Source organism: Balaenoptera borealis (assembly GCF_965194805.1).
Source record: "Balaenoptera borealis genome assembly, chromosome: 17".
Taxonomy (NCBI): domain Eukaryota; kingdom Metazoa; phylum Chordata; class Mammalia; order Artiodactyla; family Balaenopteridae; genus Balaenoptera; species Balaenoptera borealis.
In genome coordinates this window covers 67418603-67446552 of record NC_138876.1, presented here as the reverse complement: position 1 = coordinate 67446552, position 27950 = coordinate 67418603, and the positions used below count along the sequence as shown (strand labels likewise).

The 27950-nt window shown below is 38.7% G+C and overlaps 1 protein-coding gene across 15 annotated transcripts in view; it reads right to left on the bottom strand.

Moving 5' to 3' along the window:
• The window catches only part of EYA1 (EYA transcriptional coactivator and phosphatase 1), a 324909-nt gene that overhangs the window by 74149 nt on the left and 222810 nt on the right, over window positions 1–27950 (bottom strand). For all 15 annotated transcript variants that reach the window (XM_082363451.1, XM_082363452.1, XM_082363442.1 and 12 more), the window contains 3 exons: window positions 23659–23741; window positions 23047–23233; window positions 820–959 (listed from right to left, as the gene is read on the bottom strand). In XM_082363451.1, the coding sequence (XP_082219577.1) occupies window positions 820–959; window positions 23047–23233; window positions 23659–23741 (410 nt within the window). The remainder of the gene's footprint in view (window positions 1–819; window positions 960–23046; window positions 23234–23658; window positions 23742–27950) is intronic.

The following is a 27950-nucleotide window of genomic DNA, read 5'->3' as shown; positions in this document are numbered from 1 at the left end:
TGTTATCAAATGGATGATATATTGTTCCTGCCCAATTTTCTTCAGATTTCAGAGTTAACAACTTAAGCGGACGCAACACACATGCTCCTGACACACTCTTGGGGTATTTGGAATCGAATTATTGAAGGAACTCATTTCAAAAAGGTCTTTGAGATACCACAAAAGGCCTCCCAAGCCTGCTTTTCTTCTTCTTACCAATCCCACTTACACCAGTACATATTCATACACACAAGTTCTGCTGGAAATTTTCCATCTTTTCAGCTAAAAGAATCATGTTTTCTACCATCAGTTTCACTTGGGCAATAAAAAGAAACTTAATTCCAGTGGATTCAAGGCTATGAAATCTATCACCCTTTAAAGTTTTATTTAATCCCTCCTGCTTTGAACTCCACCAAAATATGTCTCATAAGGTGATAACCACTTCTGTTTAGAATATCCTGGGTTTTCCTTTCTCAATATACATAGCGTGTCTTTAATTTCTGAGTGGATTTTATTAAGCAGTTTTCGTACAACACTTATTTTAAATGGCAATGACAGAGCAGTACAAGAGAATTTTGTCAAAGCAGGATTATATAATTTATGATGTTTCACTAAAGAGGAAAAAAAAATGCTTTACTACATAGTTAAAGTAGAAGAGAAAACAGAAATAAATAACTGCTTTATCTTCAATATGGGAAAAAAACTGGCTTACTTATAGTTAATATGGAACAGAATGCAGTAATAAAGGCATTTGGACACCTTGCTCACAGCAGGTATACAGAATCACCAGTTAGCTACTAAAACACCTCACTATTTATTCAGGCCTTGGCAATGACATACCTCAAGATCAGAATCTGGCGGAGGAGAAGGATTATTGTTTCTTCGGCCCCGTCCACGTGACTTCCCATCTGAACCTCGACGCAATCGATCAGAATCTGAATCTTTAATGGGTGTTGACGGGCTGTGGATTGTACTGTACTCTGTGGAAATACAGCAAGGACTTTCATCTCTTGGTCTATCACCACGGTGCCAAGATTATCCTTGTTTTAATCCATAGGGAAGTCGGAAAAGTAAAGCACATTTCATTCTGCTCAAATTCTACATTATCTTTTACGGACATCAGTAAATAATTTAAGAGATAGTTGATGCTAGACTTGTTTGGAAAGAATGTGTGATTAGAAATAATTAAAAATTAATGGAAGGTGGGAGACAACAGGTTGTACCAAGTGGGGGAGATTTTCTTTGTGGTTCTCTGAGGTGAGACAACGTGTCCCCATCTCCAGGTCCACTTGCTTCTCTCTCATCCCACAAAGAGCTCCTGGCCATACTGAGAGGTCCACACAATTGCCTTACCAGCCATGCTCCTGCCTACAGAAAGGCTTCTGGGGCTTCCCTGGTGGCACAGTGGTTAAGAATTCACCTGCCAATGCAGGAGACACGGGTTTGAGCCCTGGTACGGGAAGATTCCACATGCTGCGGAGCAACTAAGCCTGCACGCCACAACTACGGAGCCTGCGCTCTAGAGCCTTCGAGCCACAACTACTGAGCCCACGTGCCACAGCTACTGAAGCCCGCGTGCCTAGAGCCCATGCTCCGCAACAAGCGAAGCCACCACAACGAGAAGCCCGCGCACCGCAACGAAGAGTAGCCCCCCGCAAAAATAAATAAATAAATAAATTTAAAAAAAGAAAGGCTTCTGGTTCATGGAACGAAATGAAAAGAAAAACCCCTGGGCCAGGGAAAATGGAATCAGATGGATTTTTCTTTGAAAATTTAAAATTCTCCATTTTCTCCCTCATTTTATGTGAGAACAAGGGAGCGGCAAGATGAGGAGAGCTCATGTACGAGCCATGCCATACTCTACGGCATTCATCACAGGCTCTTCCTGTGTCTTCATCTCTTTGAACCAAATATCCCAAACCAGGCAGCACATTAAAAGTACGCATCTGGGAAACTCAGAAAAACCACAGAAATAATCGTAGAGAAACCACAAAATTAAAAACAACCCCCAACCAGCTCAGAGGAAGAGCTGGGCAGTGGTTGTGGAGTCGGGAAGAGACTCTTATCCTGTTTCCAGAATAAACAAAAAACCCTCTACTCTTAGCCCTAGGTACGTTCTTTTCATAGTCCATCCAATTCACCCATCAGACAGTCTCTACCTGCCCAAACTCCAGATGCGCCGGGGTGCTGGCTCTCCCCCAGCCTCTTTGCCAGATCACTCTACTAGATATGGGCTGGAATCTCTCAGTCTAATAAGAGGAATGATTATTCTCACGAAGACGCTGATGTGACATTTCACCAAACAGAGAACTGTGGAGAACAGCTAAAGACGTGGTAGGCTTTATTAATGTACTATCAGCTTTGACTCTACCAACAAGGCTTTCCGTGTGTCAAACTGTGCGATCTCAGTATTACCTCCAAGTTGAAGTGCTTCTCCAAAGCCTTATGAGTCAGGGTAGATAGGAATGGACTCTGACAGAGTAAATTCTGTTTCTAAATCACATGAAACAGCCCTATGTCTCTTGTTTAACCTGAAAACCTAATTGATTCCTATCAATTTTAGATGTAGCTTTTGCATGTCCTCTGGCATAGCAAACAAGATAGCAAACTTCCTCATATAAACTGGACATGTTATCCTTGAACCTAGAAACCACCATGATGACTTACAAGGCTCTTGGTTAATTACGGCCAGAAAATTCAAAACAACTCCACTCAATGCTCAATTTATGTTAATCGGGATGATTAACATAAATGCTGAGCTAACTCATCTCATAGAACTGTTAGAATACAGTGCCGCCTGGTGAACGATAAGCATTCTCTAAATCTATATTAGATTCTTTTCTTGCAGAGGTAGATGTTTGTGGCATCTTCTCAAGATGTTCCAAACCAAGCATCTCTCTTCCATGTTTTATAGAGAATTAGGAAGTTCAAATGAATTTTTTATGGAGTTCATTAGATTCAAAGTTGTGTTTTAAAGAAAAAGTCTTGACCTCTTTTTTCTTTAAATATTCTGCGATCTACATCTCCATACAGAATCTTTATAGCCACCACCCTATACAGAACACACATCAATCTCTTTTAACAGTTTCAAAATGGAGCTGGACTTCAAGTACTTGTCTGTAAAGTCTATCCTGAATGGTGCTGAGCTCTCCAGCTTTGGAAGTTCATATCTGAGAAGAAGCTAAAGACACCAGGCAATGTGTCTTATCGCATTATTGCTTTACACCTCAACTTCCAGATAGTTTAGAGATAATTTTGTCCTCAAAGTAGTTTATCTTACCTAAGTTTTCTGAGCCTAGATTTCCTCCAGTTGATTGCCTATTCCTTTATTTCTTGGTGTTTACTTCTTTATCCCTTTTTTAAAAACTCAATTAAATCTTTAAAAATACATTCCATCTCAATTTGTTTGGAAATAGAAAAGCTATAATGAAATCGATTACTTACTTCTGTAAACCTCCCCCCAAAGAAAACAAATTCAATGATCAAAGTCTACAAGAAGACTTTTAAATCATGCTATGTAAAGTTTTTCCAGGTGAAGAAAAGAAGCCCTAAAAGATGGACAATCTGACAACTTATTAGAAGGAATATGAAATTTGAATAATGCAAGCTAGTTTTTTTCCAAAACTCCTCCTCTTTGTTTTACGAGGTAGAATTAAATGCTTCTACTCTCCTAACCAGCTTTCCCGTCTCTTAGTTCTCCTTCCTCCTACAAGTACAAAACAACAAATAATTTAATCTTCTAATCCACTAACATCTCATGTTTCACTACAATCCTCTCTAAATTGTTCAACTTTACCCCCACTGAGATAATGGATGTGAAAACACTCAGAAGAGCATTCATTTAACAAACACTGACTGAATGTTCACGCTATTCTAGGCACTGTACTAGGATCCTGAAGTATAATGATGTATACCAAACAGATATGGTTCCTGCCTTCTTGGAGTTTAACATTCAGAGGAAGGCACTGATTCATGAATAAAAATGAGAGATTACAAAACAACTTGGAAAAGGTTATGAAACGGGAAAAGCAGAATGCTAGGTGACCACAGAGGAAGTCCATGTAACTCAGATTTGCAGGGTCATAGAAGGTTCCTCATGATGTAAGACAAACATGCCAATAAAAAGGGTATATAAATGCGCTCCAAGTAGTCACATGAGCACGTGTGAAGGTGCAGAGAGAGCATGTTGAAGAACTGAAAAACAATCAATGTGACCTGACGCTATAGAGTACAGAGATGAGGCTGGAGTGGCAGGCAAAGAATTCAACAAGGGGCCGATGTCATCAAATTTACATTTTTAGATGGAGGACTCTAGCTCCAGTGTAGCAAGGGTCCTGGAGACAAATGAAGACTGAGAAAGGGAGACCAGTCGGGAAGATAATTCAGTCATCCAGGTGATGGATGCTGGTGGCCCAGATGCAGGTAGTGGGGATAAGGAAGAGTTACAGGTTCAAAGAGTCATTTGGCAGTGAAATCCATAACTAATGGGATAAAGAAGAAGGGGGAAGGTTGATGCTCATGCTAGTGGTTTGGCAACTAGGCAGGTTGTAGTATGATCATGGGGCTTAGGAAGAAGGAGGGATGGAGGGAAAAATGTAGGTGAGAATTTGGGTCCAACTTTGGACATATTGAAATTGAAGGTCAGCACATTTTTTTGGCAAAGAATCAGACAGTAAATATTTTAGGCTTTGTGGGCTATGTGGTCTCTGTTGCAGTGACTCAACTCCGCCATTATGCTGCAAAAGCAACCCCATACAGGATGTTGGTGAAGGAGTATGGGAGTATTTCAATAAAACTTTATTTACAAAGCAGATTTGGCTTGTGGGAGGATATAATTGCATTCATTAATGTAACTGTGTGACTATGAGATTCAAGTAAGTAACTCTGTTGTGACTGAGATTCAAGCAAGCGACTGTCACCTGACTTTTCTGGGTGGTAGCACTTCTTCAAACCTGTTAAATGGTAAATGGTAAAACTGTGTAGTAAAGATAGTAAGTGAAACATGTTGCTGAACTAACTGGAGAACGAGGTCCAAAAGAAGGAGCTAATTCTGGGGGAGCTGATAACAAGGAGAAAAGGAATTTAATATATACTTTTTAAAAGGCCCTATCCCAGGTGTTAAGAGAGCTGAGCCATCATGCTGTCAAAACATCCCTGTCTTGAATATGCAAACAAAGCAAGAGGAGGACAGGATTTTGTTTTTCTCACGAACACAGTAACTTGACATGCAAAACAGATTACAGATTCTCCTCGGGTTGATACGGGCACCGACACCTCCCATCCTGGGAGGGATTCTGTGTTCTCATCTCCAACAGAACAGATCTCCGTGCAGGCACCAAGCCTAACGAAACCACTGTACGATGGGCACTGTTCCAGGTGTGCGACCTTGGGGACGCTTGTTTACTGGGCTCTTTGCAGTTGACTGAATCTGGAGGACACAGTGACAAATGACAGAAGCAGGCAAGCTCCAGTGACGCTGCATGATGAGCTAAGTTTGTTCATGAGGAAAAGAAAAACTCAAAGGCCCTGCCTGCCATGGTCAAGCCATACTGTTCACTATCCAGTCAGTCCTCTGTATCCTCAAGTGTAGCATCCACAGATCAAAAATATTTTTAAAAATTCCAGAAAGTTCCAAAAAGCAAGACTTGAATATGCCACGTGCTGCCAACTCTTTACATAGCATTTCCATTATATCAGGTATTATATGTAATCTAGAGAGGATTTAAAGTATAGAGAAGGATGTGCATAGGATATATGCAAACAACTACACCATTTTATATAAGGGACTTGAGCATCCGTGGATTCTGGTATGGGGCGGAGGGAGCGTGTCCTAGAACCAATCCCCCAGGATACTGAGGGATGACTGTACAGGAGAATTAGGAAATTAGGTGAAAGGGCAAATGGAAAAGGAGCACGTATGCCTTGCACACCGAACACTTGGATTTTCCTTGACTTGCAGTCACCTCTGACAACTGAATCTGACAGCTATTCCTTCCCAGGCTCTCCCACAGTCACCCAACAACACTCTGTAAAACGGATTCTCCTCTCCTGTAAGTCAGCCTGGAATCAACCTCTCTAGTCCGAGATCCTCAGAGTTGAAAACTGATATTCCCGGACGTTTTCTGACAATGGTTTCTGACCAGTTTGAATTTGTAGCACGCTTGGTAAGCACTGATACTTCTTTTGAGATAATGATTGCCATGTATTCATGTATTTATTGCTTCCTATTCAGGAAGAGGAAAATCAGTCAATGTCCATTTTGACATGGTGTATTGAGATAGAGAGCTAGTGATCTCTTGTCAATGTGAGCATTATATATAATGTATATTTGTGAACACTGCATACAATGTACAGTAGACATTTATACATTTGGTAAAAAGACCTGATTAAATTTGATTAGGCTCTTGACATTTATTTTTAAAGCTTGATAGTCTTTGACAGTAAAACAGAATAAATTAACGTTGTCACTTAAAAAAAATACAGTTGACAAGGCTCGTGTTACTTTGGGAACAATTAAAGATATAAAACTGGATAACAAGTAAACTAATTGTTCTTGATCGAATGTTCTAAACTAATGTTCCTGATCTTTCCCGATGTTCGCTTATTAGTAGATTGAAGTCATCCTGAATGAAAATGAAAATAAAGTAGTTTCAGACAATAAAAAACTCCCCGAAATTCCCATTACTCTCCAAACTCTAAAGAAATTCCAGTGGCGGCCTAAACTTCACGCTTGCACTGCCCGGTGACAGTCACTACCATAGAAGACAAATGCTCACAGCAGAGCACGGACGTATATACATACACACACTCATTCAACTAACTTGCTTTTTTTTTTCCCCCAATAAAAGGGGAACAATGTTGGAAAACGTCTTCAAAAAGACCTTTATAGATTGTTTTTTGAAAGCAATCTTTGAAACAAGTCAATTTTAAAGCAGTTAAAAATTGGTCATCTTATCCTTGCCCTGGATCTAATCTTCCATTCATACTGTCCTTCTCTGCTGGAGTTTGAGGAATGAATGGGGAGGATTTTCTTATGTCTTTTCTTTTTAAATTAGTCATTAATGCCACATCTGTACTGATAATGGACTGTAAACTCTATTGCCGAGTTTCAATTTTTCCCACCTTCCCCTTTCCACTGTTGTGATTTGGGGAATTCTGACTCAGGAGACACCCCCAGCAAATGTTTTTGGTGATAAAGGTTTCTAAACAGCTCTGATGCATCTTCCGCTTTCTTAGAATGCTGCTAATACCTTCACCTCTTTCCATCTGTGATGCCAGCAGCTTCTCTTTTGGATTTGATCCTTCTTTCTTAAACTTCTGAGAGAAACGTAAACACGTAATGCTATCTTCTCAGGAAGTCCTAGCTCTGGCCAGTGCCCCTGGCCTACTGCCCACGGATGTGCTTGATCAGATTCGACTGGTAACTGTGTACCAGGCCAGCTCCATGGACTTGTGGCCTGAGCAGTCACAAGGGGCCCTGTGCTCAGATGGGCCCTGCACGTGGTTGAAGGCTCTGCTGTGTGGTTTTGAAAGTCTTGATCTATGAACAAAGGGCCTGCATTTTGTGCCCTAGGGCCCACAAACCATGTAGCCATCCTGCCTGTGGCTGCCACGAACAAATCCCTGAGCCAGTGGAGGAAACGCCACTTTAGGATTATATGCTGAGACAGAGCACCTACTTTGCGCCAGGCAACGTGCTAAGCACTGGGGACCCAACCGAGCCGGATGGCGGTTCCTGCCTTCACAGAGTCTCAACGCTGCCTATATTCATGACATACTGAGGCGTCGCAAGCGACAGCATGGGACAGCTTGACCCTCAGGACTAAGTCTCCTTCTAGCCTCAAGCAAGAAACCTGCCTACCTGCCCCCTCATTCACTGAAAAAATAGAAGTACCCGCTCTCCACAATTTCCATGCCTGGGTAAACACCCTGCCAGCACTTTTCAGGAACAGTCTCCTGCCCTCTTGTTAGGATGGATGAATTTCTGCTCTCCCAAGGCCAGCCCCTCATTTGGGCATGAGACCCCAGCCCCCTGTCACCTACTTCAGCCAGTGTTCTTCCGGATCACTCACCTATGTATACAGGTTGGATATATTTCCTGCCTAAAAATACCCCCAAATTCTCCCTCTAGTTTCTGCCCCATTTCTCTATTACCCTATAGTGTACAGCGAAAATAACTGAAAGAATTGTATTAGCTGCATCAATTTCTTCTCCTCCCCCTCTCTTTTGAATCCATCCCCATCACGCTACTTTCTCCAACATGCCACCAGCATCCCTGCTCTGTCCAATCCAATGGCACAGTGTCGATTTCCATTTTCTCAAGCCTTCACCAGCATTACACACAGTGGATCACACCTCACTTGTGGATGCTTACTTCCCTTGGCCCCATGCCTCCTCTGGCTCTCTGCGTTCACACTCGCTGCCCTGCTTAACTCATCCAGGCACGTCAACTCTAAGTGGCATTTGTGCTGACACATTTAGGCCCTCAAGTAACCTATGAACATCAGACTTATTTATCCAACAACTTACTTGCCATCTCCCCTTCGGATTTTGAACAGGCATCTCAAACTCAAACGGAAATCCTGATGTCCTCAACGCCACCTTCTCTTCCTGCCATTTTCTCCATATCGATAAATGGCAAATGCACTTTTCTAGCTATTTGGGCCCCAAAGCACGGTGTCACCCATGACGCCTCTCTTCTTATTTCTCACATTTAATCCACTGACAAATCGTGGTAGCTCTACCCTCTAATCCCCCTCAAGTCTGACTGCCATCACCACCTCCACCGCAAGCACCAAACCTGGCCCCCATTACATCTCACCTGGACCACTGGAAGCATCTCTTACTTGATGGCTCCGTTCCCCATCTTGCCCTGCCCCAGACCATTCTCTGCCCAACAACCAGACAGATTCCTTTTAAATGTCATGACATCTTGTCACTTTTCTGCTTAAACACTTCTCACCGCACTCAAAACAAAATCCAAAGTTTGCCCCATGCCCACATGCCTGCTGTGATCTGGCCTCTCTACCTCCCCACCCTCAGCCCTGACACTCTCCTCGGCCAATGGGCTCCAACCACACTGCCCCCCCCCCCCCCCGCCAGGCCTTGGTAATTCTGTTTCCTCTCCCAGAACACTCTTCCCCTAGATATCAAGGTGGTTCTTTCCTCACTCCTTCCGGGTGTCTGTTAAAATGTCACCCTGCTGGACCACTCTTCTGAAACAGTTCACCTGCCCTAACTCTCTTCTCTTTACACACCAGGTCATCCTTCCAGGCACTTCTGTCGACTAGATGCATTTTTATATTTACTATTGTCTGTGTGCTCTGGTGGAATGTAAACTCCCAGAGGGCACAGACTTCATTTTGTTCACTGCTGAGTCCCCTGTGTCAAGAACAGAGCCTGGAACATTCCGGAGGCTCAAAAAACATTTGTTGTTGAATGAACTAACAACCTGGCACATGGAACATCCCTGGTTCACAAAATGCACACGATCACCGATAATCCACAGGGTAAAATTTAATTTTAAACACTCTCTTAAGGAATGTGTCGTAAGTGAGTACTAATCAACGTGGTGTCACGCACTTTCAGGGAGGATCTGACAGAAAGAGAACTCAGACACACTCAGTTCCTTATTCTATCCTCTGGGTTCAGCTGACTTCATCCAGTGCAGAGCTAGGGGTAGACCTTACCCTTCACAGTAAAAGAAAAGTGAGGCCATATTTGGGTTGAAAAGTGGAGGGTAGATTGAACAGGGCTTCCTCTAGGCTTTGAGATGACTTCTCTCATTCTACCTGCCTTCTCTGCCTCATACACTTAACTGGACATGCCTTGACTTTTCTCAGAGAGAGCATCACTTCTCTATGCCACAAGCCTTGCTTTGCAGTGATGAGAACAGCGTCAGGTGGTCCAGCCTCTGATGGGCTCCTGGATGGGGAGCTTTGGCTGCCACCTTCTCCCAGAGGTTTGGGGCTGGGGGAGGGGAGCTGCCCAGGACCCAGGCTTGGCCACATCAATTATGGAACCTGCACTGACTCTGAAAATACGACCTTCTTCTCTTTCAATGTTTGGGAAATGATCCACCTATGGAGGGGGTGGATCCGGCAGGTTTTAGTCCATCTCCACTTTTCTTAACTTACAGGACAGAGCATGGAAAACTAAGCAGTTCAAATGTCATCACAGTGGACAGTGTAACCTACGAATCCAGACAGTATGATCTGAATGGGCGTGGTAAGTTGTCATTTAAACAATTATCTGCACATTATCTGGACTTCAGCTTCTCCAACAATAAAATGAGGATGACACCATTATGAAGAGTAGGTAAGATAATTTTATGCTGCAGTATTTTGTACGACGTGTTAGTGCCGTCGTGTGAAGTGAACTGTTCCAAGTCACCTCCCGGGATTCAGGTATCTTACTGGTAAAGACAGTCATAAAGTGATCTTCCAGCTTAGAAATGCTGTTCATCCTTCAGTGAAATGTAAGTATACTTTAAGTTTGTTCTGATGGAAATGATACCATCACTGAGCTCATTGAAAAGGGTCTATATCTCCAGCCTTGGATGAATATCCCTTCCCTATCCTCTGTCCCTCACTCATTCCCATCTTCTGATGCTGAGGATAAATTTTACCTCCTTTATTAGTTTTTTTCCCAAACACTTTACATAAGAAATCTCTGGTTCCTGCATTCTTCTGGAGCATTTTGCTGCTTCTCCTAGCACTACACTGTTTCAACTCAACCTTTCTTAGGTTTGACTGTTCACACAGAATGCTCCTTAAGGACAGAGAATAACCCTGTTGCTCTCTGTATCCCCACTGAACCTAAGAGTACTTTGTAATTAAGAGATGCACAATGATGAGCTAAGGACACGTTGGAGAACATCATCAAATCCTCATTCACAGGTGGCAGTAGAAGAAACCATGCTTTTTGCCCTTCCTTCAATACTGGAACAGGAACAATGTAACAAAATTTAATGGCAAGATTAAGGAATAAATCTCAACAGAAACGTGCTTCCTCTATAACCTTTCTCAACATCACAGCTGAGTCAAGGGAGTTAATTAGATGAACAAATGTACTGAAATGGACACATTAGGGAAAACACTAAATGGGAAGCTGGAAAGAAAAGTGATCCCTCAGAAAGAAAATTCTTAGAATGCTCAGAACATTTAAGATGTCATCGGGGATGGAAAAGAAAAGAAACTACAGAAGTTGAAAACGATGTCAGAGGTAGAGAAAATGAATTCTTACCTTTGGGAAACATATTACAATTGGCAACATGCTTCTTTATATAGATTAGCTGAACTGAAATGAATACAAGCCTATGAATTAGACGAAGAGGTATGAGACTCTGGGCAGAGAGAAGAAGAGATGGAGACACGTGTGCTCTTGGGAGGTTATTATTATGAGAATCCTGAAGAGATTTTTGTGCGTACATTAACCAAAATGGCAGCATTTCAAAGATGGTTGTAATGTAGTTTGCAAAACAGGTGCTTCCTGAGCATGAGTAGTTGTGGTGAATCTTTTCTCTGGCCCTTATTCTTATTGAATAAAACATTTAAATTCTTTATTTTATTTTCTGAGTAATTTACATCCTACCTTTCTCCAAAAAGGGTTTAAGATACCCACCAAATGTATACACAATAACTCTATAGCAGTCTTTTAAAACAATGAACGAGTGCATTAGACGAAACACTGGAGTGGGCAATGTAAATAAAATAAAGCTGGGAGGAGAGTGGTCAGCCCAGGTCTGCTTGCCCTAAGTCTGCAGTCAACACAGGCAGAGGCGCAAATAGTTCAAAGACTCATGGGGCATATAAGGTGAGACAAACCAATTTCTCTACAGAAACGAGAAGGAAATGCCTCATGGGACTGCTCATTGAGAAGGGTGTGTGTGATGCCAGGAACATACCCTCCTGGTAAATAAAACAGCAGGTTTCACAAGACTCTGACTCCTAAGGCTGATTACACTGGACTCCATATGGCTGACTCGGCACTTCAGAGCACAGAACATGAATGGCAGGCATCTTGCTTATCTTAAGGGTAAAACTGAAAATATCTAGAAGAATGAGGCCATTATTTACCCTTCTAGCAGCTAACAGAAGCAAGTTTCCACTTGGGTTCTAGACAGCAATGAGGGAGGAGGTTATACTGATGAGTTACTTGGAGGAAAGTGATTCTTGGCTGCTGGCTTGAGAGGAGACTTGAGCTTTCTGTTACTAAGTTAGCTGCACTGAGAATGGAAATGATGTTCCCCTATGAAAATTAAGAGACATGTCCAGGGACGATTCCTAGCTGGAAGGCCGCAGCCCTGAGGGAACGCCAGTGATGTTCCTCACAAAGCTATTTAGGACCCACAGAGACCTACAAAATAATGGGCCAACAAGCCTCCAAAGTGACATGCCAATTTTATACTGGGAGATTTTTAAAGTGGGAGCTATCTATCTTGGCAACAAACAAACAACCAACCTCATCAAAGCCTTGAACAAATTACATTACATCATATAAGACTCTCAGTGAATATTACCTCATCAAAGGATAAGAGAAGACTTAAAGAAACTTTGATAACTTCAAGTGATCAGTCATAGAACCCTCCCATAAAAACTTGTGTAAAATAAGCCAAGGCAAGTATACTTGTTGACTAGTCTCATAGAAGTAACCAGAAGTCAGAGACCAATAGGTATTAATTAATTTTAGAGAACTGCTTTGATTTCTCTGTCTTCCATGACTATTGCTTCCCTTTCACGAATTACTAACGCAGGTAAATTAGGTCCTCAGACAAGGTCTAGTGACTAAATTAAGAGAACTTTATCATCGCAGGAGTCAGGCCATCATCCACTCTCCAGTACTCTATGGAACGACCTCGTAGAAACACCTATCATCCTTCTCACACGCTTCAACCTCTGGCTTAAATCCCCGACAGTCATTCTATGTGAAGAAAACAGGTGAGACACACTTTGAGGGCTTTACCTCTGAAACAACCACAATGTGCAACACACTACAGTTATCTTCAAGAGGGGAGAACTCATCAGCTCCTGAGGCTGGGGACCTTGCCTTTCTTGTCACCTCTATGTCCCTGGCACCAGGCGCAGCGCCTGGCACACAGCAAGCATTTGTACATGTCTGTTGAACGCATAGCTGAAGAAACGAATATCTGAAAGCCTAGTATCTGTCAGTCATTTTGCCGGCCACCACATAATTTCATTCCCTCATTCATCTTATACACAAGAGTGGTATTATCCTCATTTCATAGAAAACTGATACACTAAAGAGCTAAGTGATGTGCCCGGAGTAAATGACAGAAGCAGGATTCCAAGCCGGGTTAGCCCAACTCCGAATCCCTAGGTACCACTCCAGTTTCTCTCAATTATATTCCAAGGAAGTGTGTGGTGCCCAAGAGAAGTTCACAGATATGCCCTGTGGGGGTGGGTGGAGAGTGGTACCCAGGCAGGTGTGATTAGGAAACACTGTGCATTATATTCAATTCTCAGTGAATATTACTGTAGCAAAGGATCACAAAAGACTGAATGTAAAGGAACCCTGATAACTTTAAACCTGACAACTTGTGTCCCTAACGGATTCCACCTTGGAACTCATTATAGGACATCCCTCTCCATCTTCAGGAGATAGCAGTGCTGCCTGGGGCCGTGTGGATTTCCATACCACGTCATGTCTCCCAAGGCTGCCACTCCAACTTGCCATAGAGACATGTTGCTGATGGCAGGCCGCGCGGCTTTGGAAAAATTTAACCTTTCTGGATTCCTTATTCATAATCAGTAGAGTCAAAGTCTTAGGGAAAAGAATCTATAAGGTCACTTCTAACTTTAAAATTGTTCAACTGCTCCAGGTAAAGTTACTCAAGTGGATTTGTAGATTAAAAAAGAGTTGCCAATTTTCAAATCAGCTATGTTCTAAATATTTTTACATAAGCTGTCTGAAACTCAGAAGCTATTTTCTCACAGAAACAATGGTAGACATGATTTCCAAACCAATCCATGATTATCAAGTCAATCAATAATCCAGGTGAAAACTGCACACACGCAACGTAAAACATTAGAAAACTGTACTCAAATATCGGCAGTTACATAAAAGTGAAAAATAGAAAAATTTGTCTTACATAATGGTTCTGAAGAAAATGCAATTTTAATTTTATAAAGTTTTCTAAAGGGGGTCACGTAAATATTTTCAAAAGTGTTGGAAGATGATTGTACTGGGTTAAGATGCCTGCTTTCACTTTAAAATGAATGGCTTCCCTTGAGACAAGAATATCATTATCCCTATACTTAACACTCATCAACCGTGAGCTGTGAGTGGAGAAATAAAGAAAAAAAGAAAAAGTTCACAAATAGAGAATGAGGTCCTTGCAGGGAAAGGAAAAGGGAAAGGAAAGGGTAAAGGGCTGTTGTGAATATCGTTTCCTAAGCAGGTCCACAGTAGGTAATTATTAAACAGGATAAATAGCGAGTAAGGACAGAACAGATGCAGGAAAGTGGAAGATAAGAAAGTGTACAACTGGTTGTAGGATCATTCAAGAGACCCACAAACTGATCTTATAATTCAGGAAATACAGTAAAAGATCACCTTAGATATATTACCTACCATGTCCCTATAATTTCAGACAGACCTACGTTATTTTTATTAGCAAGTAGAGCTCGTTCAAACATTGAACATATATTTAACTGAATGCCTCCTAATAGATGCCTTTGCTGAGTAATTATGCTCATATATGCTATGAATAATTAAAGAAAATGAACACCATATAGCTACTACCTTTTGTGACTCTTTGTTTACATTTTCATGTTTCCGCTTGTTTGAAATCTCAGACCCAGTGGTTTCAAGAAGCAGCATGCTTTCCTGATTAGGAACTCAAGTTTGAAGCCAAGCTTCCAGAGGTTAAATCCAGCACTGCAGCTGACCTCTCCTTGGCTTCCCTTGCCTGTAAAATGGGGATAATGATGACATTGCCTATTCTCTTGGACCTGGTAGAAACAAACTAAGTCATGCACAAACAGTGCTCAGAATGCTGCTTGGTACATAGTAAGTGCTCAGAATATATTCGCCATTGTTATATTTGGATATGAAATATAAAAAACAACAAAACTACATATTGACTTTTTCTCTGTATATTACTAAGAGAAAAATGTAGGGTACAGAATAGTATGTATAGTATTCTAATATCTTTAAGGAAAAAGAAAACTAATTAAAAGTATACATACTTGAGTATGCAAAAAAAAAAAGTGCTCAGGGGCAGGTGCTATGTCTATGTTTATATAAGCAAAGTGTATCCGTACAAGGATACACAAGAAACTCTGCTGAAAGAAACCAAGGAGCTGGGTGTAAAAGATGAAAGGGGTTTTACTTTTCTCTGTAAACCCTCGTGGACCTTTATAATTCTGTCCCATGCTCTTTCGTTATTGTTCAATAAATGTAAAAGACATTCATTAAACTTAAATTTTTTTTTTGGCTATGAAGCTAGGAATAAAACTGATAGCCATTAATCATCAAAACTACCTTTATTGAAAAGTTAATCCCAAACTCATCCGCTAAACCATCCAAACCCAATTAAATGAGGGGGAGGGATGGCAAACACAGGTAACTTTCTATGTCCTTTTCCCCAGCAATCTCCAATTAAAAAATTGAATCAGTAAATGCTGATGTCCTTCCACTTAAACAAGAGAACTTATTACATTGATTTGTGTTGGCCCCATAGGATGCTTAATACCAATACTTTACAAAAACAATGACTCAATTAGCTACAAAAGAAGATGAAATAATAAATGTTTGGGAGGTTAGTGAACTAAACTAATTTAATTAGCTCTATAATATATGCTTTCTGATTTTTATTATTTATATTCAAATCATCTGTTACGTAAAAATATCAGAAAGAATGACATACTGGAATCCAAGTGTACTAAAATTGACTCTAAGGCATCCTGAGTTCATGCCAGCTAACTGAAAAAATTAGTGAAACCAGTAACGAGGCACAAAATGGGTAAATGCTAAAACAGTGAATTTTTCACTTCTTAGAAAGAAGTCCAAAATTCACAGGTACGGCAATTCATTTTTACTACATTCCTGGCAATATAAAAAAAGCGTGAATTTTATTTCCAAGAATTTTATATTCTCATTAAGGTTAACACTGTACATCCCCTGGGGGTAAAAAAAAAAAAAAAGAAAGAAAGAAAACAAATGCCATTAAGACAACCAAACACAAGAACGCCAAACAAACATCTGTTTTGTTTTCTCACATCTCAATAGCCTGGCTATTTCAGATACAAATATTTGTTTTGCTGACAAATGTTTCTAAAATGTTAGTTAAAATTGTTTTGCTGAAATAGTTGCTTTTCGAGCTGAACAAACTGCAAACTCTTCCAAAGTCCACAAGGCATCTGTGGAAAGGAGCAAATATGGCCTAAAGATTTGCAAAACTGCTCACTTGGCAAAATATAGGAGTGAAAACGGAAGCTTATTGCAAACCTCAGTATCATATCTATAGCGAACAGACATAGACACGTTAGGTAGCATAGATGTGGCCCAAATGTCCTACATTCACAGGGAAGACGGCCGGCAGTTTAGTTTTTCATCTTGTCACACAGAATTCCTGTGAGAGCTCAGAGCGCTCCTGCCACTTTGCACAAGAATGTTCCCCTGTTTTTCATGCGCTTTGCTCTACTTTCCTGGGCCTTGGCAAGGATCAAAGAAGCAAAGGGAACAAATGGTTTCCCATGCATATTGAATTCCCTCTTATACTGATTTTTCCTCTGTCACTTGAAATTCAATATTGGCAAGATTCCTGTACATCACCTTAACCAGTAAATTGTCTGCACGCAGTCAGAGCATGAAAAGGTAGATTTCAACATCAAGTTTTTTGTAAGAAATTCAAATGAACAAATCCTTTGAAAAAGGAACTTTTCTATAGCATCCGTGCTAAAATTCGTTCCTAATAAATACATAATTAGCTTTTATTTCACATTAACCTAAAATGATTATTTATCATTTACTTTTATCCCTCTCTCTCTGATTGCTTTGTACTATTTTAAAAATACAATGTTACAGGTGAATAGCCCTTTCATAAGAATTTGGCCTCAAAATTCCAGATTAACTTAATAACACCTAACATTTAGTGAGCATTCAAGAGCTATGTGCCTCATTTTCCTCATCTGTAAAATGGAGACATATAGTACCTAATTCATGGGTATATTTATAAGGTTGAAGGTAATATAATGTAAAGCTCTAAACACAGTAATTGTGTTTTTACTATGTATTATTATTATGATCACTGTCATAATTATTATGAGATGTTCTAAGAGATTTTGGACAAGAAAAATGTTCTCAAGCCAAATTATTTAAATATAGCACAGTAACTGGATTACAAATGAGTGTTCATATTTTGACATGATAAAGAAAAACATTTTTTAAAGAATGGCTTAAGTGTTCTTTTGATAAAAATCAATTAAAAAATTCCTTCATGAATAACTCTCGAGTGGTTAAATTATTTTTTAACCACTTTTTTAAAAAAACGTATTCAATTATGTTGGTAACAACATGCCTTAAGATTTTAGGGTTCAGTACAAGGAAATAATATACTCTTTACACTTCAGTGGCTAGGAGGGATGAGCGTTTAGGTATTAGCACAAAAGGGAAACATCCTAAAATGTCTTTTTCTTTTTTTATTTCTTACCTCTATATGTTTTTAAACATAGAAGTAAATCAGTAACTTTGCAAAGAAAAATATTTTAAAAAGAAATTTAAAATTTAAAAGAAATTTTTCTTTTAAAAGTTTAAAAGAAATTTTAAATGAAATCCATCATTTAAAAATTAAAGTAATATTGGATTTAATTTTAATATTACTTAGATTTGGATAAGGGAAAAAAAAAGAGTTGACTGTGACCAAAATTATCTTATATAGATAGTAGAATTTGAAGGGACCATGTAATACCCTTCTCTCAGAAACTAAACACATTTTCTAAGAACTGAAAGCCATTTAATTAGGAAGATGTGAATAACTATGGCTGTAACAAATGATTCTTACTGTATACCATCAAATTTCTAAGATTTTTCTCCAATAGGATGTTTATAAATATACACCTCTTTGAAAGGGAGGGCTTCAATGATAATGAAAATAAAAATATTTTGAACTAAATGAAAATGAAAAAAAAACCCCTATCAAATATTGTGGGATGCAACAAAAGCAGTGCTTAGAGGGAACTTCATAGCACTGTATGTGTATATTAGAAAAGAAGAAAGACTTAAAATCAATCATCTAAACTTCAAACCTTAGAAAACTAGAAAAAGAGGGGCAAATGAAATCAAAAGTAGGCAAAAGAAGGGACTTCCCTGGTGGCGCAGTGGTTAAGAATCCACCTGCCAATGCAGGGGACACGGGTTCGAGCCCTGGTCCGGGAAGATCCCACATGCCGCGGAGCAACTAAGCCCATGTGCCACAACTACTGAGCCTGCACTCTAGAGCCCATGAGCCACTACTGAGCCCGCATGCCACAACTGCTCAAGCCCACACACCTAGAGCCCGTGCTCCTCAACAAAGACAAGCCACCCCAATGAGAAAAGCCTGTACACCACAATGATGGGTAACCCCCGCTCGCCGCAACTAGAGAAAGCCCACGTGCAGCAACAAAGACCCAATGCAGCCCAAAATAAGTAAATAAATGTATATATATTTAAAAAAGTAGGCAAAAGAAATACTAAATAACAGAGAAGCCAATGAAATTGAAAGCAGGAAAACAACAGAGAAAAATCAATAAAACTAAAAATTGGCTCTTTGAAAAGGTCAATAAAATTAATAAAACTCTAGAGGGTTAACCAAGACAAAAAGAGAGAAGATAAAACTTACTAATATCAGAAATGAAAGAGGGGGTCCATCATTAGCAAGCCCATGGACATTAAAAGGATAAAAAAAGAATATTATGAACAACTCTACGCCCACAAATTTTCTAGATCATAACATAAGAGAAAACCTATGGTTTGGCAATGAGTCTTAAGATACAAAACCAAATGCATGTTCCATGAAAGAAAAAAAAGTGATAAGATGGAGTTCATTCAAATTAAAAACTTCTGCTCTGCAAAAGGTAATGTTAAGAGAATGAAAAGACAAGACACAGACTGGGACAAAACAACATCTGATAAAGGACTTGTACCCAAAATATACAAAGAACTTTTAAAATTCAACAATAAGAAAACAAACAACCTGATTAAGAAGTGGGCAAAACATCTGAGCAGATACCTCATCAAAGAAGACACACAGATGGCAAATAATTACATGAAAAGATACTCAACATCATATTTCATTAGGAAAATGCAAATTAAGACAATTAGATACCACAACACACCTATTAGAATGGCCAAAATTTGAAAACTGACACCACCAAACCCTGGTGACAATGTGGAGCAACAGGAACTCTCATTCTTGCTGGTAGAAGTGCAAAATGATACAGCCACTTTGGAAGACATTTTAGCAGTTTCTTATCAAACTAAACATACTTTTACCATACAATCTAGCCATCAGACTCTTAGGAATTTGCCCAAATGAGTGAAAACATATGTCCATACAAAAACCTATACAAATGTTTATAGTAGCTTTATTTATAATTGCCAAAATTGGAGGCAACCAAGATGTCCTTCAACGGGGAGTGGGGAGGCTGGCACTGCTAGCTGAAGAGTAGGCACTATTTTCTTGAATCCAATAAGTAAATTAAAACATTGGTGAATGATCAGATAAATCTTACTATGTTTCTCAAGTAGATGGATTCTTACATATCTCCAGATGATGTAAATTGTATTTTATTAAGACAGTCAATGCATGACTAATAAACTCATTTCTTTTAAATGAATGCAAAGGCACTGTTTTTAGTTTTTAAAATTTGAGAGTAAGCTTTCATATGCAAGTTATGTTATTTTTAATGTATTACACATGCCTAATGAAAGGAGGATAAAGTTTTCAATATTTAATTACAAACATATTAAAATAAGTTTTGAACTTAAGATTCATGGGGAGGTACATATTTATAAGTAATACTGCATAATATCATGGACTTGGAAGATTACTATTGTTCATACCAATTTTAAAATGCACAATTAAAAATAAATGAGTCCCTACATGTTTGCCCTGAAAAAGCCTTACAAGGCTATCTTATTTGTTCATTATGACATAACGATTCTATGACCAATAAAGAACAGATATCATAAAGTATGGAAGAACTCATGTACTGTGGATTCATCTGTACTGCATAATTCCATGAAACTGAAAGGCAGAAACCTGGTCATACATAAGATCAGATAATTGACTAGAATTTAACTTTCCAGTTTTAGAAAATACTGACTTTAAACCCAATAGACTATTAAAAGAAAAAAAACACCTGAAATAACTTCAACAAAAACAGACTTTCATTATTTTAACTATTTTTTATTTCAATCTTGAAACAAAAACATTAGGTTATATGTAATAAATCATTCCTTCTAATTCTTTAGTTTAATGATTTTTATGTACTTCATCACCAACACTTACTTTTCATCAAGAAGTATAAGTCTATAATTTTACACATGACTAGTAAGAAAGGAAAGTTAATGCCAAACAACTTAGGCTGAATCCACAATCTTACCACAAACGTTTAAAAAAAAAAAAAAAAGACTAAATTTTCCTCGAATTTTTAAAGTAATCCACATTTCTTTTTCAATGTGTAAACTCACTGAACTTTCCACTCCTAACTATGTAAGACAAGAAAGGCTGATCCCTACACAATCATTTTAGTGGGAAGTGGTGAATATAAAAAAATCTGAAAAATATTATTTTCTCCCCATTTCAATTCTTTCCTATTCTGTAGCCATAAAGATACTGAAATTGAAATAAGTACCTAAAACGCTAAGCATTTATTCAAATAAAACCTAAGATAGATCATTCAATCTTAAAATAAAATTATATATACCTTTCAAAAATTATAATTTCGCATTGTTTCCCATCTGGCGTGGCTTCGTGTCCACTCATCCCCACTCTCTCACACAGCATCCCTTTTATAAATAAAATTCACTTAGAACAATGTCAAGTTTCAGAGATAAAGTTTTATGATATGTCCAAATGGCCTTTTTTTTAAAGCTCTAATCAATCTTAATTTAAGAAACATGATTAAGTCTTCACCAGTTTGTTTTATTCTGTTCTCTTCACAACCAAAATGTCATGAATTAAGTAAAATTATTCTGCTGTCTCCTTTTCTCAGTCTCTTATTCCACAGACCCTAAAGAGTTTTTCTATTTCTCATTCACATAGCTATCCTCATTTCAAAATTCCTTTTGGTCCTTGAGAAGCTTGCACGACCCAGATGGTTCACGTAAAACACAAGATATCCCTAAATTTCAGCAAGCTATTATCTTTCCTCTTGATACCTATATGAAGTTAATGTAAGTAGAGAAGAAAATTCTGCAATAACTTCTACAGGACATTCAGTACCTTCTATAACAAAGTTTATTTAAGTGGGATTATATAGATGTGAAATCTAATTAAAAGACAGAATACATACATGAGGTTCTATGAATACTGTTTTTACACATGTGAACTGCGTGAAGAATGTTATATCAAGCGAGTTTTTTAAAATAAAGGTAAATGGAATAAGATAATCAAAGATAAACATGTTTAGAGTGGAGATGCGCAGGTAGCTGTAATGCAAGATTAAGAATGATATAACTTCCTACTCGAGAATAAAACAGCAATTGCATGCATTTAAGAGAAAAGGCAGAACAACTAAACACTTAAAGGAGTTTTCGGGAGGGTCATCTGCTAAGATTTACAAGACAACCCTATAGTCAAAATTTAAATTAGCATCCATTACATTTTTTTCCCCCCACGATTTGGGATAACCGCCTAGAATTAACACTGTGATCACATCATAGAAGTGAGCCTTACAATGTAAGACCATTTTAACCTGACGTGGTGGGCTTTGGCTCTAGGAATAAAAGGCAAAGGAAAAAAACTCGCTGCTGCTTTGAGGATAACAGCTCACCTCTAATCCATGAAAGGAAAGACTACATTTTTAAAAAGTTAAGGATGCAAGAAGTGCGAGAGAAAATGTAAGAAACCTAGTTAGAGACCAATTCAGGAAATTAAGCATGCAATATTAAGAGTTCCAGAAAGAATTAATGGAGGGGAAGAAATATTAAAAACATAGCAGAGGGCTTCCCTGGTGGCGCAGTGGTTGAGAGTCTGCCTGCCAATGCAGGGGACACGGGTTCGAGCCCTGGTCTGGGAAGATCCCACATGCCGCGGAGCAACTAAGCCCGTGAGCCACAACTACTGAGCCTGCGCGTCTGGAGCCTGTGCTCCGCAACAAGAGAGGCCGCGACAGTGAGAGGCCCGCGCACCGCGATGAAGAGTGGCCCCCGCTTGCCGCAAGTAGAGAAAGCCCTCGCACGAAACGAAGACCCAACACAGCCAAAAATAAATAAATAAATAAATAAATAAAAATTTTAAAAAATAAAAACATAGCAGATAAACTTCCAGAGATGGAGAGACTTGCATTTGAAAGGGCCCCTCAAAGGTTGTGCAGGAGTACAAAAAATGCCCGCCCTCAGATACATTGTTAAAAAATTCACAGCAAGTCATGAGGGGGAAAGGGTAGGCCAGGAGAATCACCATTTTCCATGATCAACCCTTTGATGCTATTTGATTTTTTTGAAAAACATTAACTGTTTCACGATGATAAACATTAAATTCGAGGTGATGTCATTTATCTTCATATTCATATGTCAACACAGTTATAATTATAGGTAAGCATTATAGCTAAACATTTATACTTATGCATCTAAAAAGCTATATATATTTTGAAAATTGAGTATAGGTACGACTAAACAAAATCTCTATTTCATGTACTTTTGAAGTTATACACTTTGTACTAAAATTTTTAAGCAAGTAAAAATAAAGCTAAGGTCACCAGCATGCTGCTTGACTTAAGGCCTTGCCAAAACTTGTCAAAGGTGTGCGACCACTGTCGTGAATATAAGACTGCGGAAAAATGCATTTCAACCACCAGAAACATAGCGTGCAGGACTAATAAAAATGCACGTAATTACCTGCTGCGGGATCTGTCACTGCTTGGCTGGTGATGCCAGATGGTGGTTCCTGAAGTTGGTAAGTGGCATTTGTGGACGGCGTCGTTGGGCTGCTGTTGCTACTTGTCATGTAATGTGCCGGGTACGGCGAGCTGTTGTAATACTGTGCATACTGACCCTGGCCGAAGCTGGGATACGATGGATAGTCCTACCAAATCAAACCACACAAGAGCAACCTGTCAGAATACGGCTGCTGCTTAGTGTTTTCAGAATGTAACCGTGAATGTGTTTGCACTTCCGTCTTCTCTGACTTCCCAAAGGGACACACAAGCACACGCTGGCTGAAGTGAGCAGACTTGCAAACCAGTTTTATGTAAGATCAGATTCCCTCTTCATATTTCTATTCCATGATTTCTAGGTAAAATTCAACCAATCTGAGAACCAAACAACTCACCATATAGGACCGCTAAAGAGATTTTTAAAGGAGGAAAAAAAAAAAACAAAAAAACAACTATTAGAAGGCTTAAGAAAGGTCTTGCTTATAGTGTAATATAAACGAATCTTTCTTTACCTAAGAAAATCATCTGTTGCATTTCTTTAAATTTCAGAAGTTAAACTGGCTTTGAAAATTACCTGCTGTGAACTGTTAAATCCAGAGGAATTCGTGAGTGAATTATTTCCTGTATATAATCCCGATGATGTTGTAAAACTGCTACCTAAAACAAAACGAAAAGAAATATGGTTGACTAAGCCATGCCAAGTAATGTGCCTATAGGAAATTATTATTTAGATAAAGCAGGGTTGGAGCTCACTGCAAATGCGTTTGGTTTATCTTTGAAACCAGAATCCATTGCCATGGCTAAAATTTTGTTTTCTTAAAATGGTCGACCATTTTAGTTTCACTATACTACAAAGAATTAAAAAGTAGAGAGGTTTACATTTCTCAGGACATGAGGAACTCATATAAACTATGGACAAAATTATACATTTGTGCAAAAATATTAGACACCGAGCTTTCCATTTCAATTTGTAAAACACACCAGGATTTTTCATATCTTTACATTAAATACGCTTATTGTAAAGTAACAGGATCAGATTGAATGATCTTTAAAGTTCCTGCTAGCTCAAAAACTACGATGCTACTTCCAAAAATGCAAAATGCTTTCCAACTCGTACTTGCCATCTGAATGGCCACCGAAAAAGCTGGTTATTTCATTTCACAGAAGAATGAAGGGAAGCACTTGAAGTATTTGATAAAAACAAAGATCAAATAGGAACATGACCAATGTTTTATGTATTACATGTGCTGTGTAGGCAACGCCCTGTTTGTTGAATGTCTCTGCGTCAAAAGATACAGCAGGCGTTGTGCAGGATTCAAGCCAAAGAGCAAATCTTAGTCCCCTCCTTCAATGGATTTACTATCTTACTGTTTAACCACGCAAAGTGACAACACACCATTTTTTTCTTGAAGTATAGTTGATTTACAATGTTGTGCTAATTTCTCTTGTACAGCAAAGTGATCCAATTATACATACATATACATTTTTTAATATTCTTTTCCATTACAGTTTATCTCAGGAAATTTAATATAGTTCCCTGTGCTCTACAGTAGGACCTTGTTGTTTATCCATTCTATATGTAATAGTTTGCATCTGCTAACCACAAACTCCCACTCCATCCCTCCCCTACCCCCCAACCCCTTGGCAACCACAAGTCTGTTCTCTGTCTGTGAATCTTTCTGTTTCCTAGATAGGTTTATTTCTGTCATGTTTTAGATTCCACATATAAGCGGTATCATATAGTATTTGTTTTTCTCTTTCTGACTTACTTCACCTAGTATGATAATCTCTAGGTCCATCCATGTTGCTGCAAATGGCATTATTTTGTTCTTTTTTAAGGCTGAGTAGTATTCCATTGTATATATATACCACATCTTCTTTATCCATTCATCTCTTGATGGACATTTAGGTTGTTTCCATGTCTTGACTATTGTGATAGTGCTGCTATGAACATAGGGGTGCATGTACCTTTAATAATACACTAGTTTTGATGATCATTTTGGCAAAGATTTTTGAAAAGATCAGGGATTGGCAAACGTGTAAAAAATGGCATTCATACACAACAAAATGGGAATTTAAGTAAGACAAGCTATTGGGCTATTTGGTCATGATCAAGAAATTTTATATATCATTTAACCCAGCAATTTTATTGCCAGGCTATCTAAGAAAATATGGATTTATACAATGAGGTAGTTAGTAAAGATATTCTTCAGTGTTATTTCTAACAACAAAACATAGAGAGCATCCCCAAGTTCTTAATAGGTGTTATTTGGAAAATGGAATATTATGAAGCTGTTGAAATAGTATCATAATGACATTTAACGACACAGGAAATTTTTTCATACTGATTTGTTAAAATAAAAACTAAAGCAACAAAAATGTTCTTTGTGATCTCATTTGAAATATTTTTAAAGCATAAAATATTTCCAAAAAGCACAAAAATCTCAGAATCTATGGAGGGGTGCAATCTATGGTCACATAATATTCATGGAGCCAATGTACATTTTTAAATTTTCTACTCAGAACCTGTGTTACTTCTGTAAACAGAAAAACCATTTTTTTAAATTAAAATTTTATGGCAAATGAGCAGTCTAGGCAGTAAATGCGTGGGCAGTTTAAGGAGGACATCTTCCATGTGAACTGCCTAGTCACAGATGCCTTCAGATACAATGTGGTAGTTAATATATGCCAATTATTTACTTGCTACTGAACATTTAAGTACTGGCTAAAGAGTCAGAAAACAGAGTTTCCAGTTCATTACTTATGAGCTGTTTGGACTCTGGACAAGTCACCTAACTGCTCTAAGAAATAATTTCCCTAGCTGTAGAAACTCTATTTCATAGGCTTCTTAAACAGATCAAATGAAGTAATGTTTTGGAAAACATAATGAACAAGCCACAGTAACACACAAATGTTCAGAATCGTTACTGTTTATTCCAGTAAACGTTTCTAAAATTCTCCACCGTATTTATCTTTTCCCTCTTTTGACTTTCCCAAACTAGATAAATATGACTTAATCTCTTTGCATATCTAAAATTCTTTTCCTACTTATTTATCAAGCATCTACGCACTTTGAAAACCCAATCAGAGGATTTGTTATTTTTGGATGTAGGGTATCTTTTTTGGTAGGTTCCAGTGCTTTTTGTTCAGCAGTTAGTTGTGATTCCGGTGTTCTTGTAAGAAGAGGTGAGAGCACGTCCTTCTACTCTGCCATCTTGAGCTAATCTCAAGGATCTGTTACTTTTATTAAGAGGGGAAAATATTTCCTAAGATAGTTTTAAATGTAGTTATTACAGACTCATATTTGAGGTTTCCTCATTTGTAAATTTTAGGAACATTGGTTGTTCAAAGGGCCCAGGACACCTATCACAGATAAGCTGCGAGCTCTCACACAACAAATACTTGTTTCACCACAAACGTAGGGGCAACAACAGACAAGCTTTTCATATTAATGATCATTTGCACGTGGCAACCACATAACTTATTAAGCAAGTATTAAATATAGGGCTTGTGGTGATAATTACATGAGGACAGAAGATACAGGCTTGGACCTCTAGGACTTACCAGGTTAACATTAGTTCTGTTGTTTTTCTTTTTAAACACTGGACATCATGGGCATATGACTCATTCTATATATTTGTATGTCAGTGAACAATTAACATTAAATCTGTATCTATACCTATATATATATATATCACAAACTTATAATGAGCATTTAAAAAATTCCTTATAAAAATTCAAATTTATTCTGGGTAAGAGTGTGAATATCAATACTTTTGAAAATTGTATTATATACATTTGATAGGAAAAATTACTTTGGGTTATGACTTGTGACTTTCATTTAAACTACACGTTTTTAGGTTATGACTTGCTACTTTCGTTTGTACTACACATTTTTGAACAATAAATAGTGACCTCAATAATCCCCATCCACCAAGAAAATGAATTAAGATATAGAAAATATATTTTAAAAATGGATGTTTTCATTCCATAACTTATTCCCTGGAACAAAGTAGAAAAGACCATGGAAGCTATATTGGCACATACAGGCCATTGGGGTCTAACCAAGTAAATCACTGTTCAGTACTCTAAATGGTACCCCAGTGACTTCCCAGACTTCATGCTACTTCGACGGCGGTACATTAGCTGGAATTCAACATAAGTTATACTCATTTACTGGCTGACTGCAGGCTGAGATTCCATTCCATTTCACATGCAGGAGCAGGAGTTTAACAGCACTCCAGTGGCCTACGAGACTTAATGCAACTTCCACAAGGATCTAACTTAAGGTCAGGCAGAGATGGACGTGCTAGAGAATCAGGCTCAGGCAGTATTAATTTTTAACCCTCAGAATCAGATCTGCAGGGCTTCCCCACCCGCCTCCACGGAGGACTTAGGAAAGAGAGCTGATAACTTTTAGTCCAGGCCACCAGCGCTGGATTTCTTCAACAGCCTGCTTCCTGGTCTCTGCCCATCTTCCGGCCCCCTCCAGCTCATTCTCCACACCAGCAGTAGAATACTTTCTCTAAGGTGCATATCTGATCTTCTCACTCCCTTGTTAAAAAAGTAACTGCCCCCTATTAGCCTCAGGATCAAATTCAAACTCCTGACCAGGGCTTATTTATTAGGCCCTACTCGGTCTGACTGTAGTTTCTCTCTTAGATTTCTTTGATCTCTTCCCAGGAACTCCCACCCCTCACCCACCCAGATACACATTCCAGCCTCATACAAGGGAAGCAACACGCGGTTCTCCGAAGGTTACTCTTTGCACCTCTCCCTCCCTCCCCACTCCCACTATATCCTGGCTAACTTCTAATCACTTCCCAATTCAGCACGGACTAGAAACTCCTTTCCTCGGAAAAACCT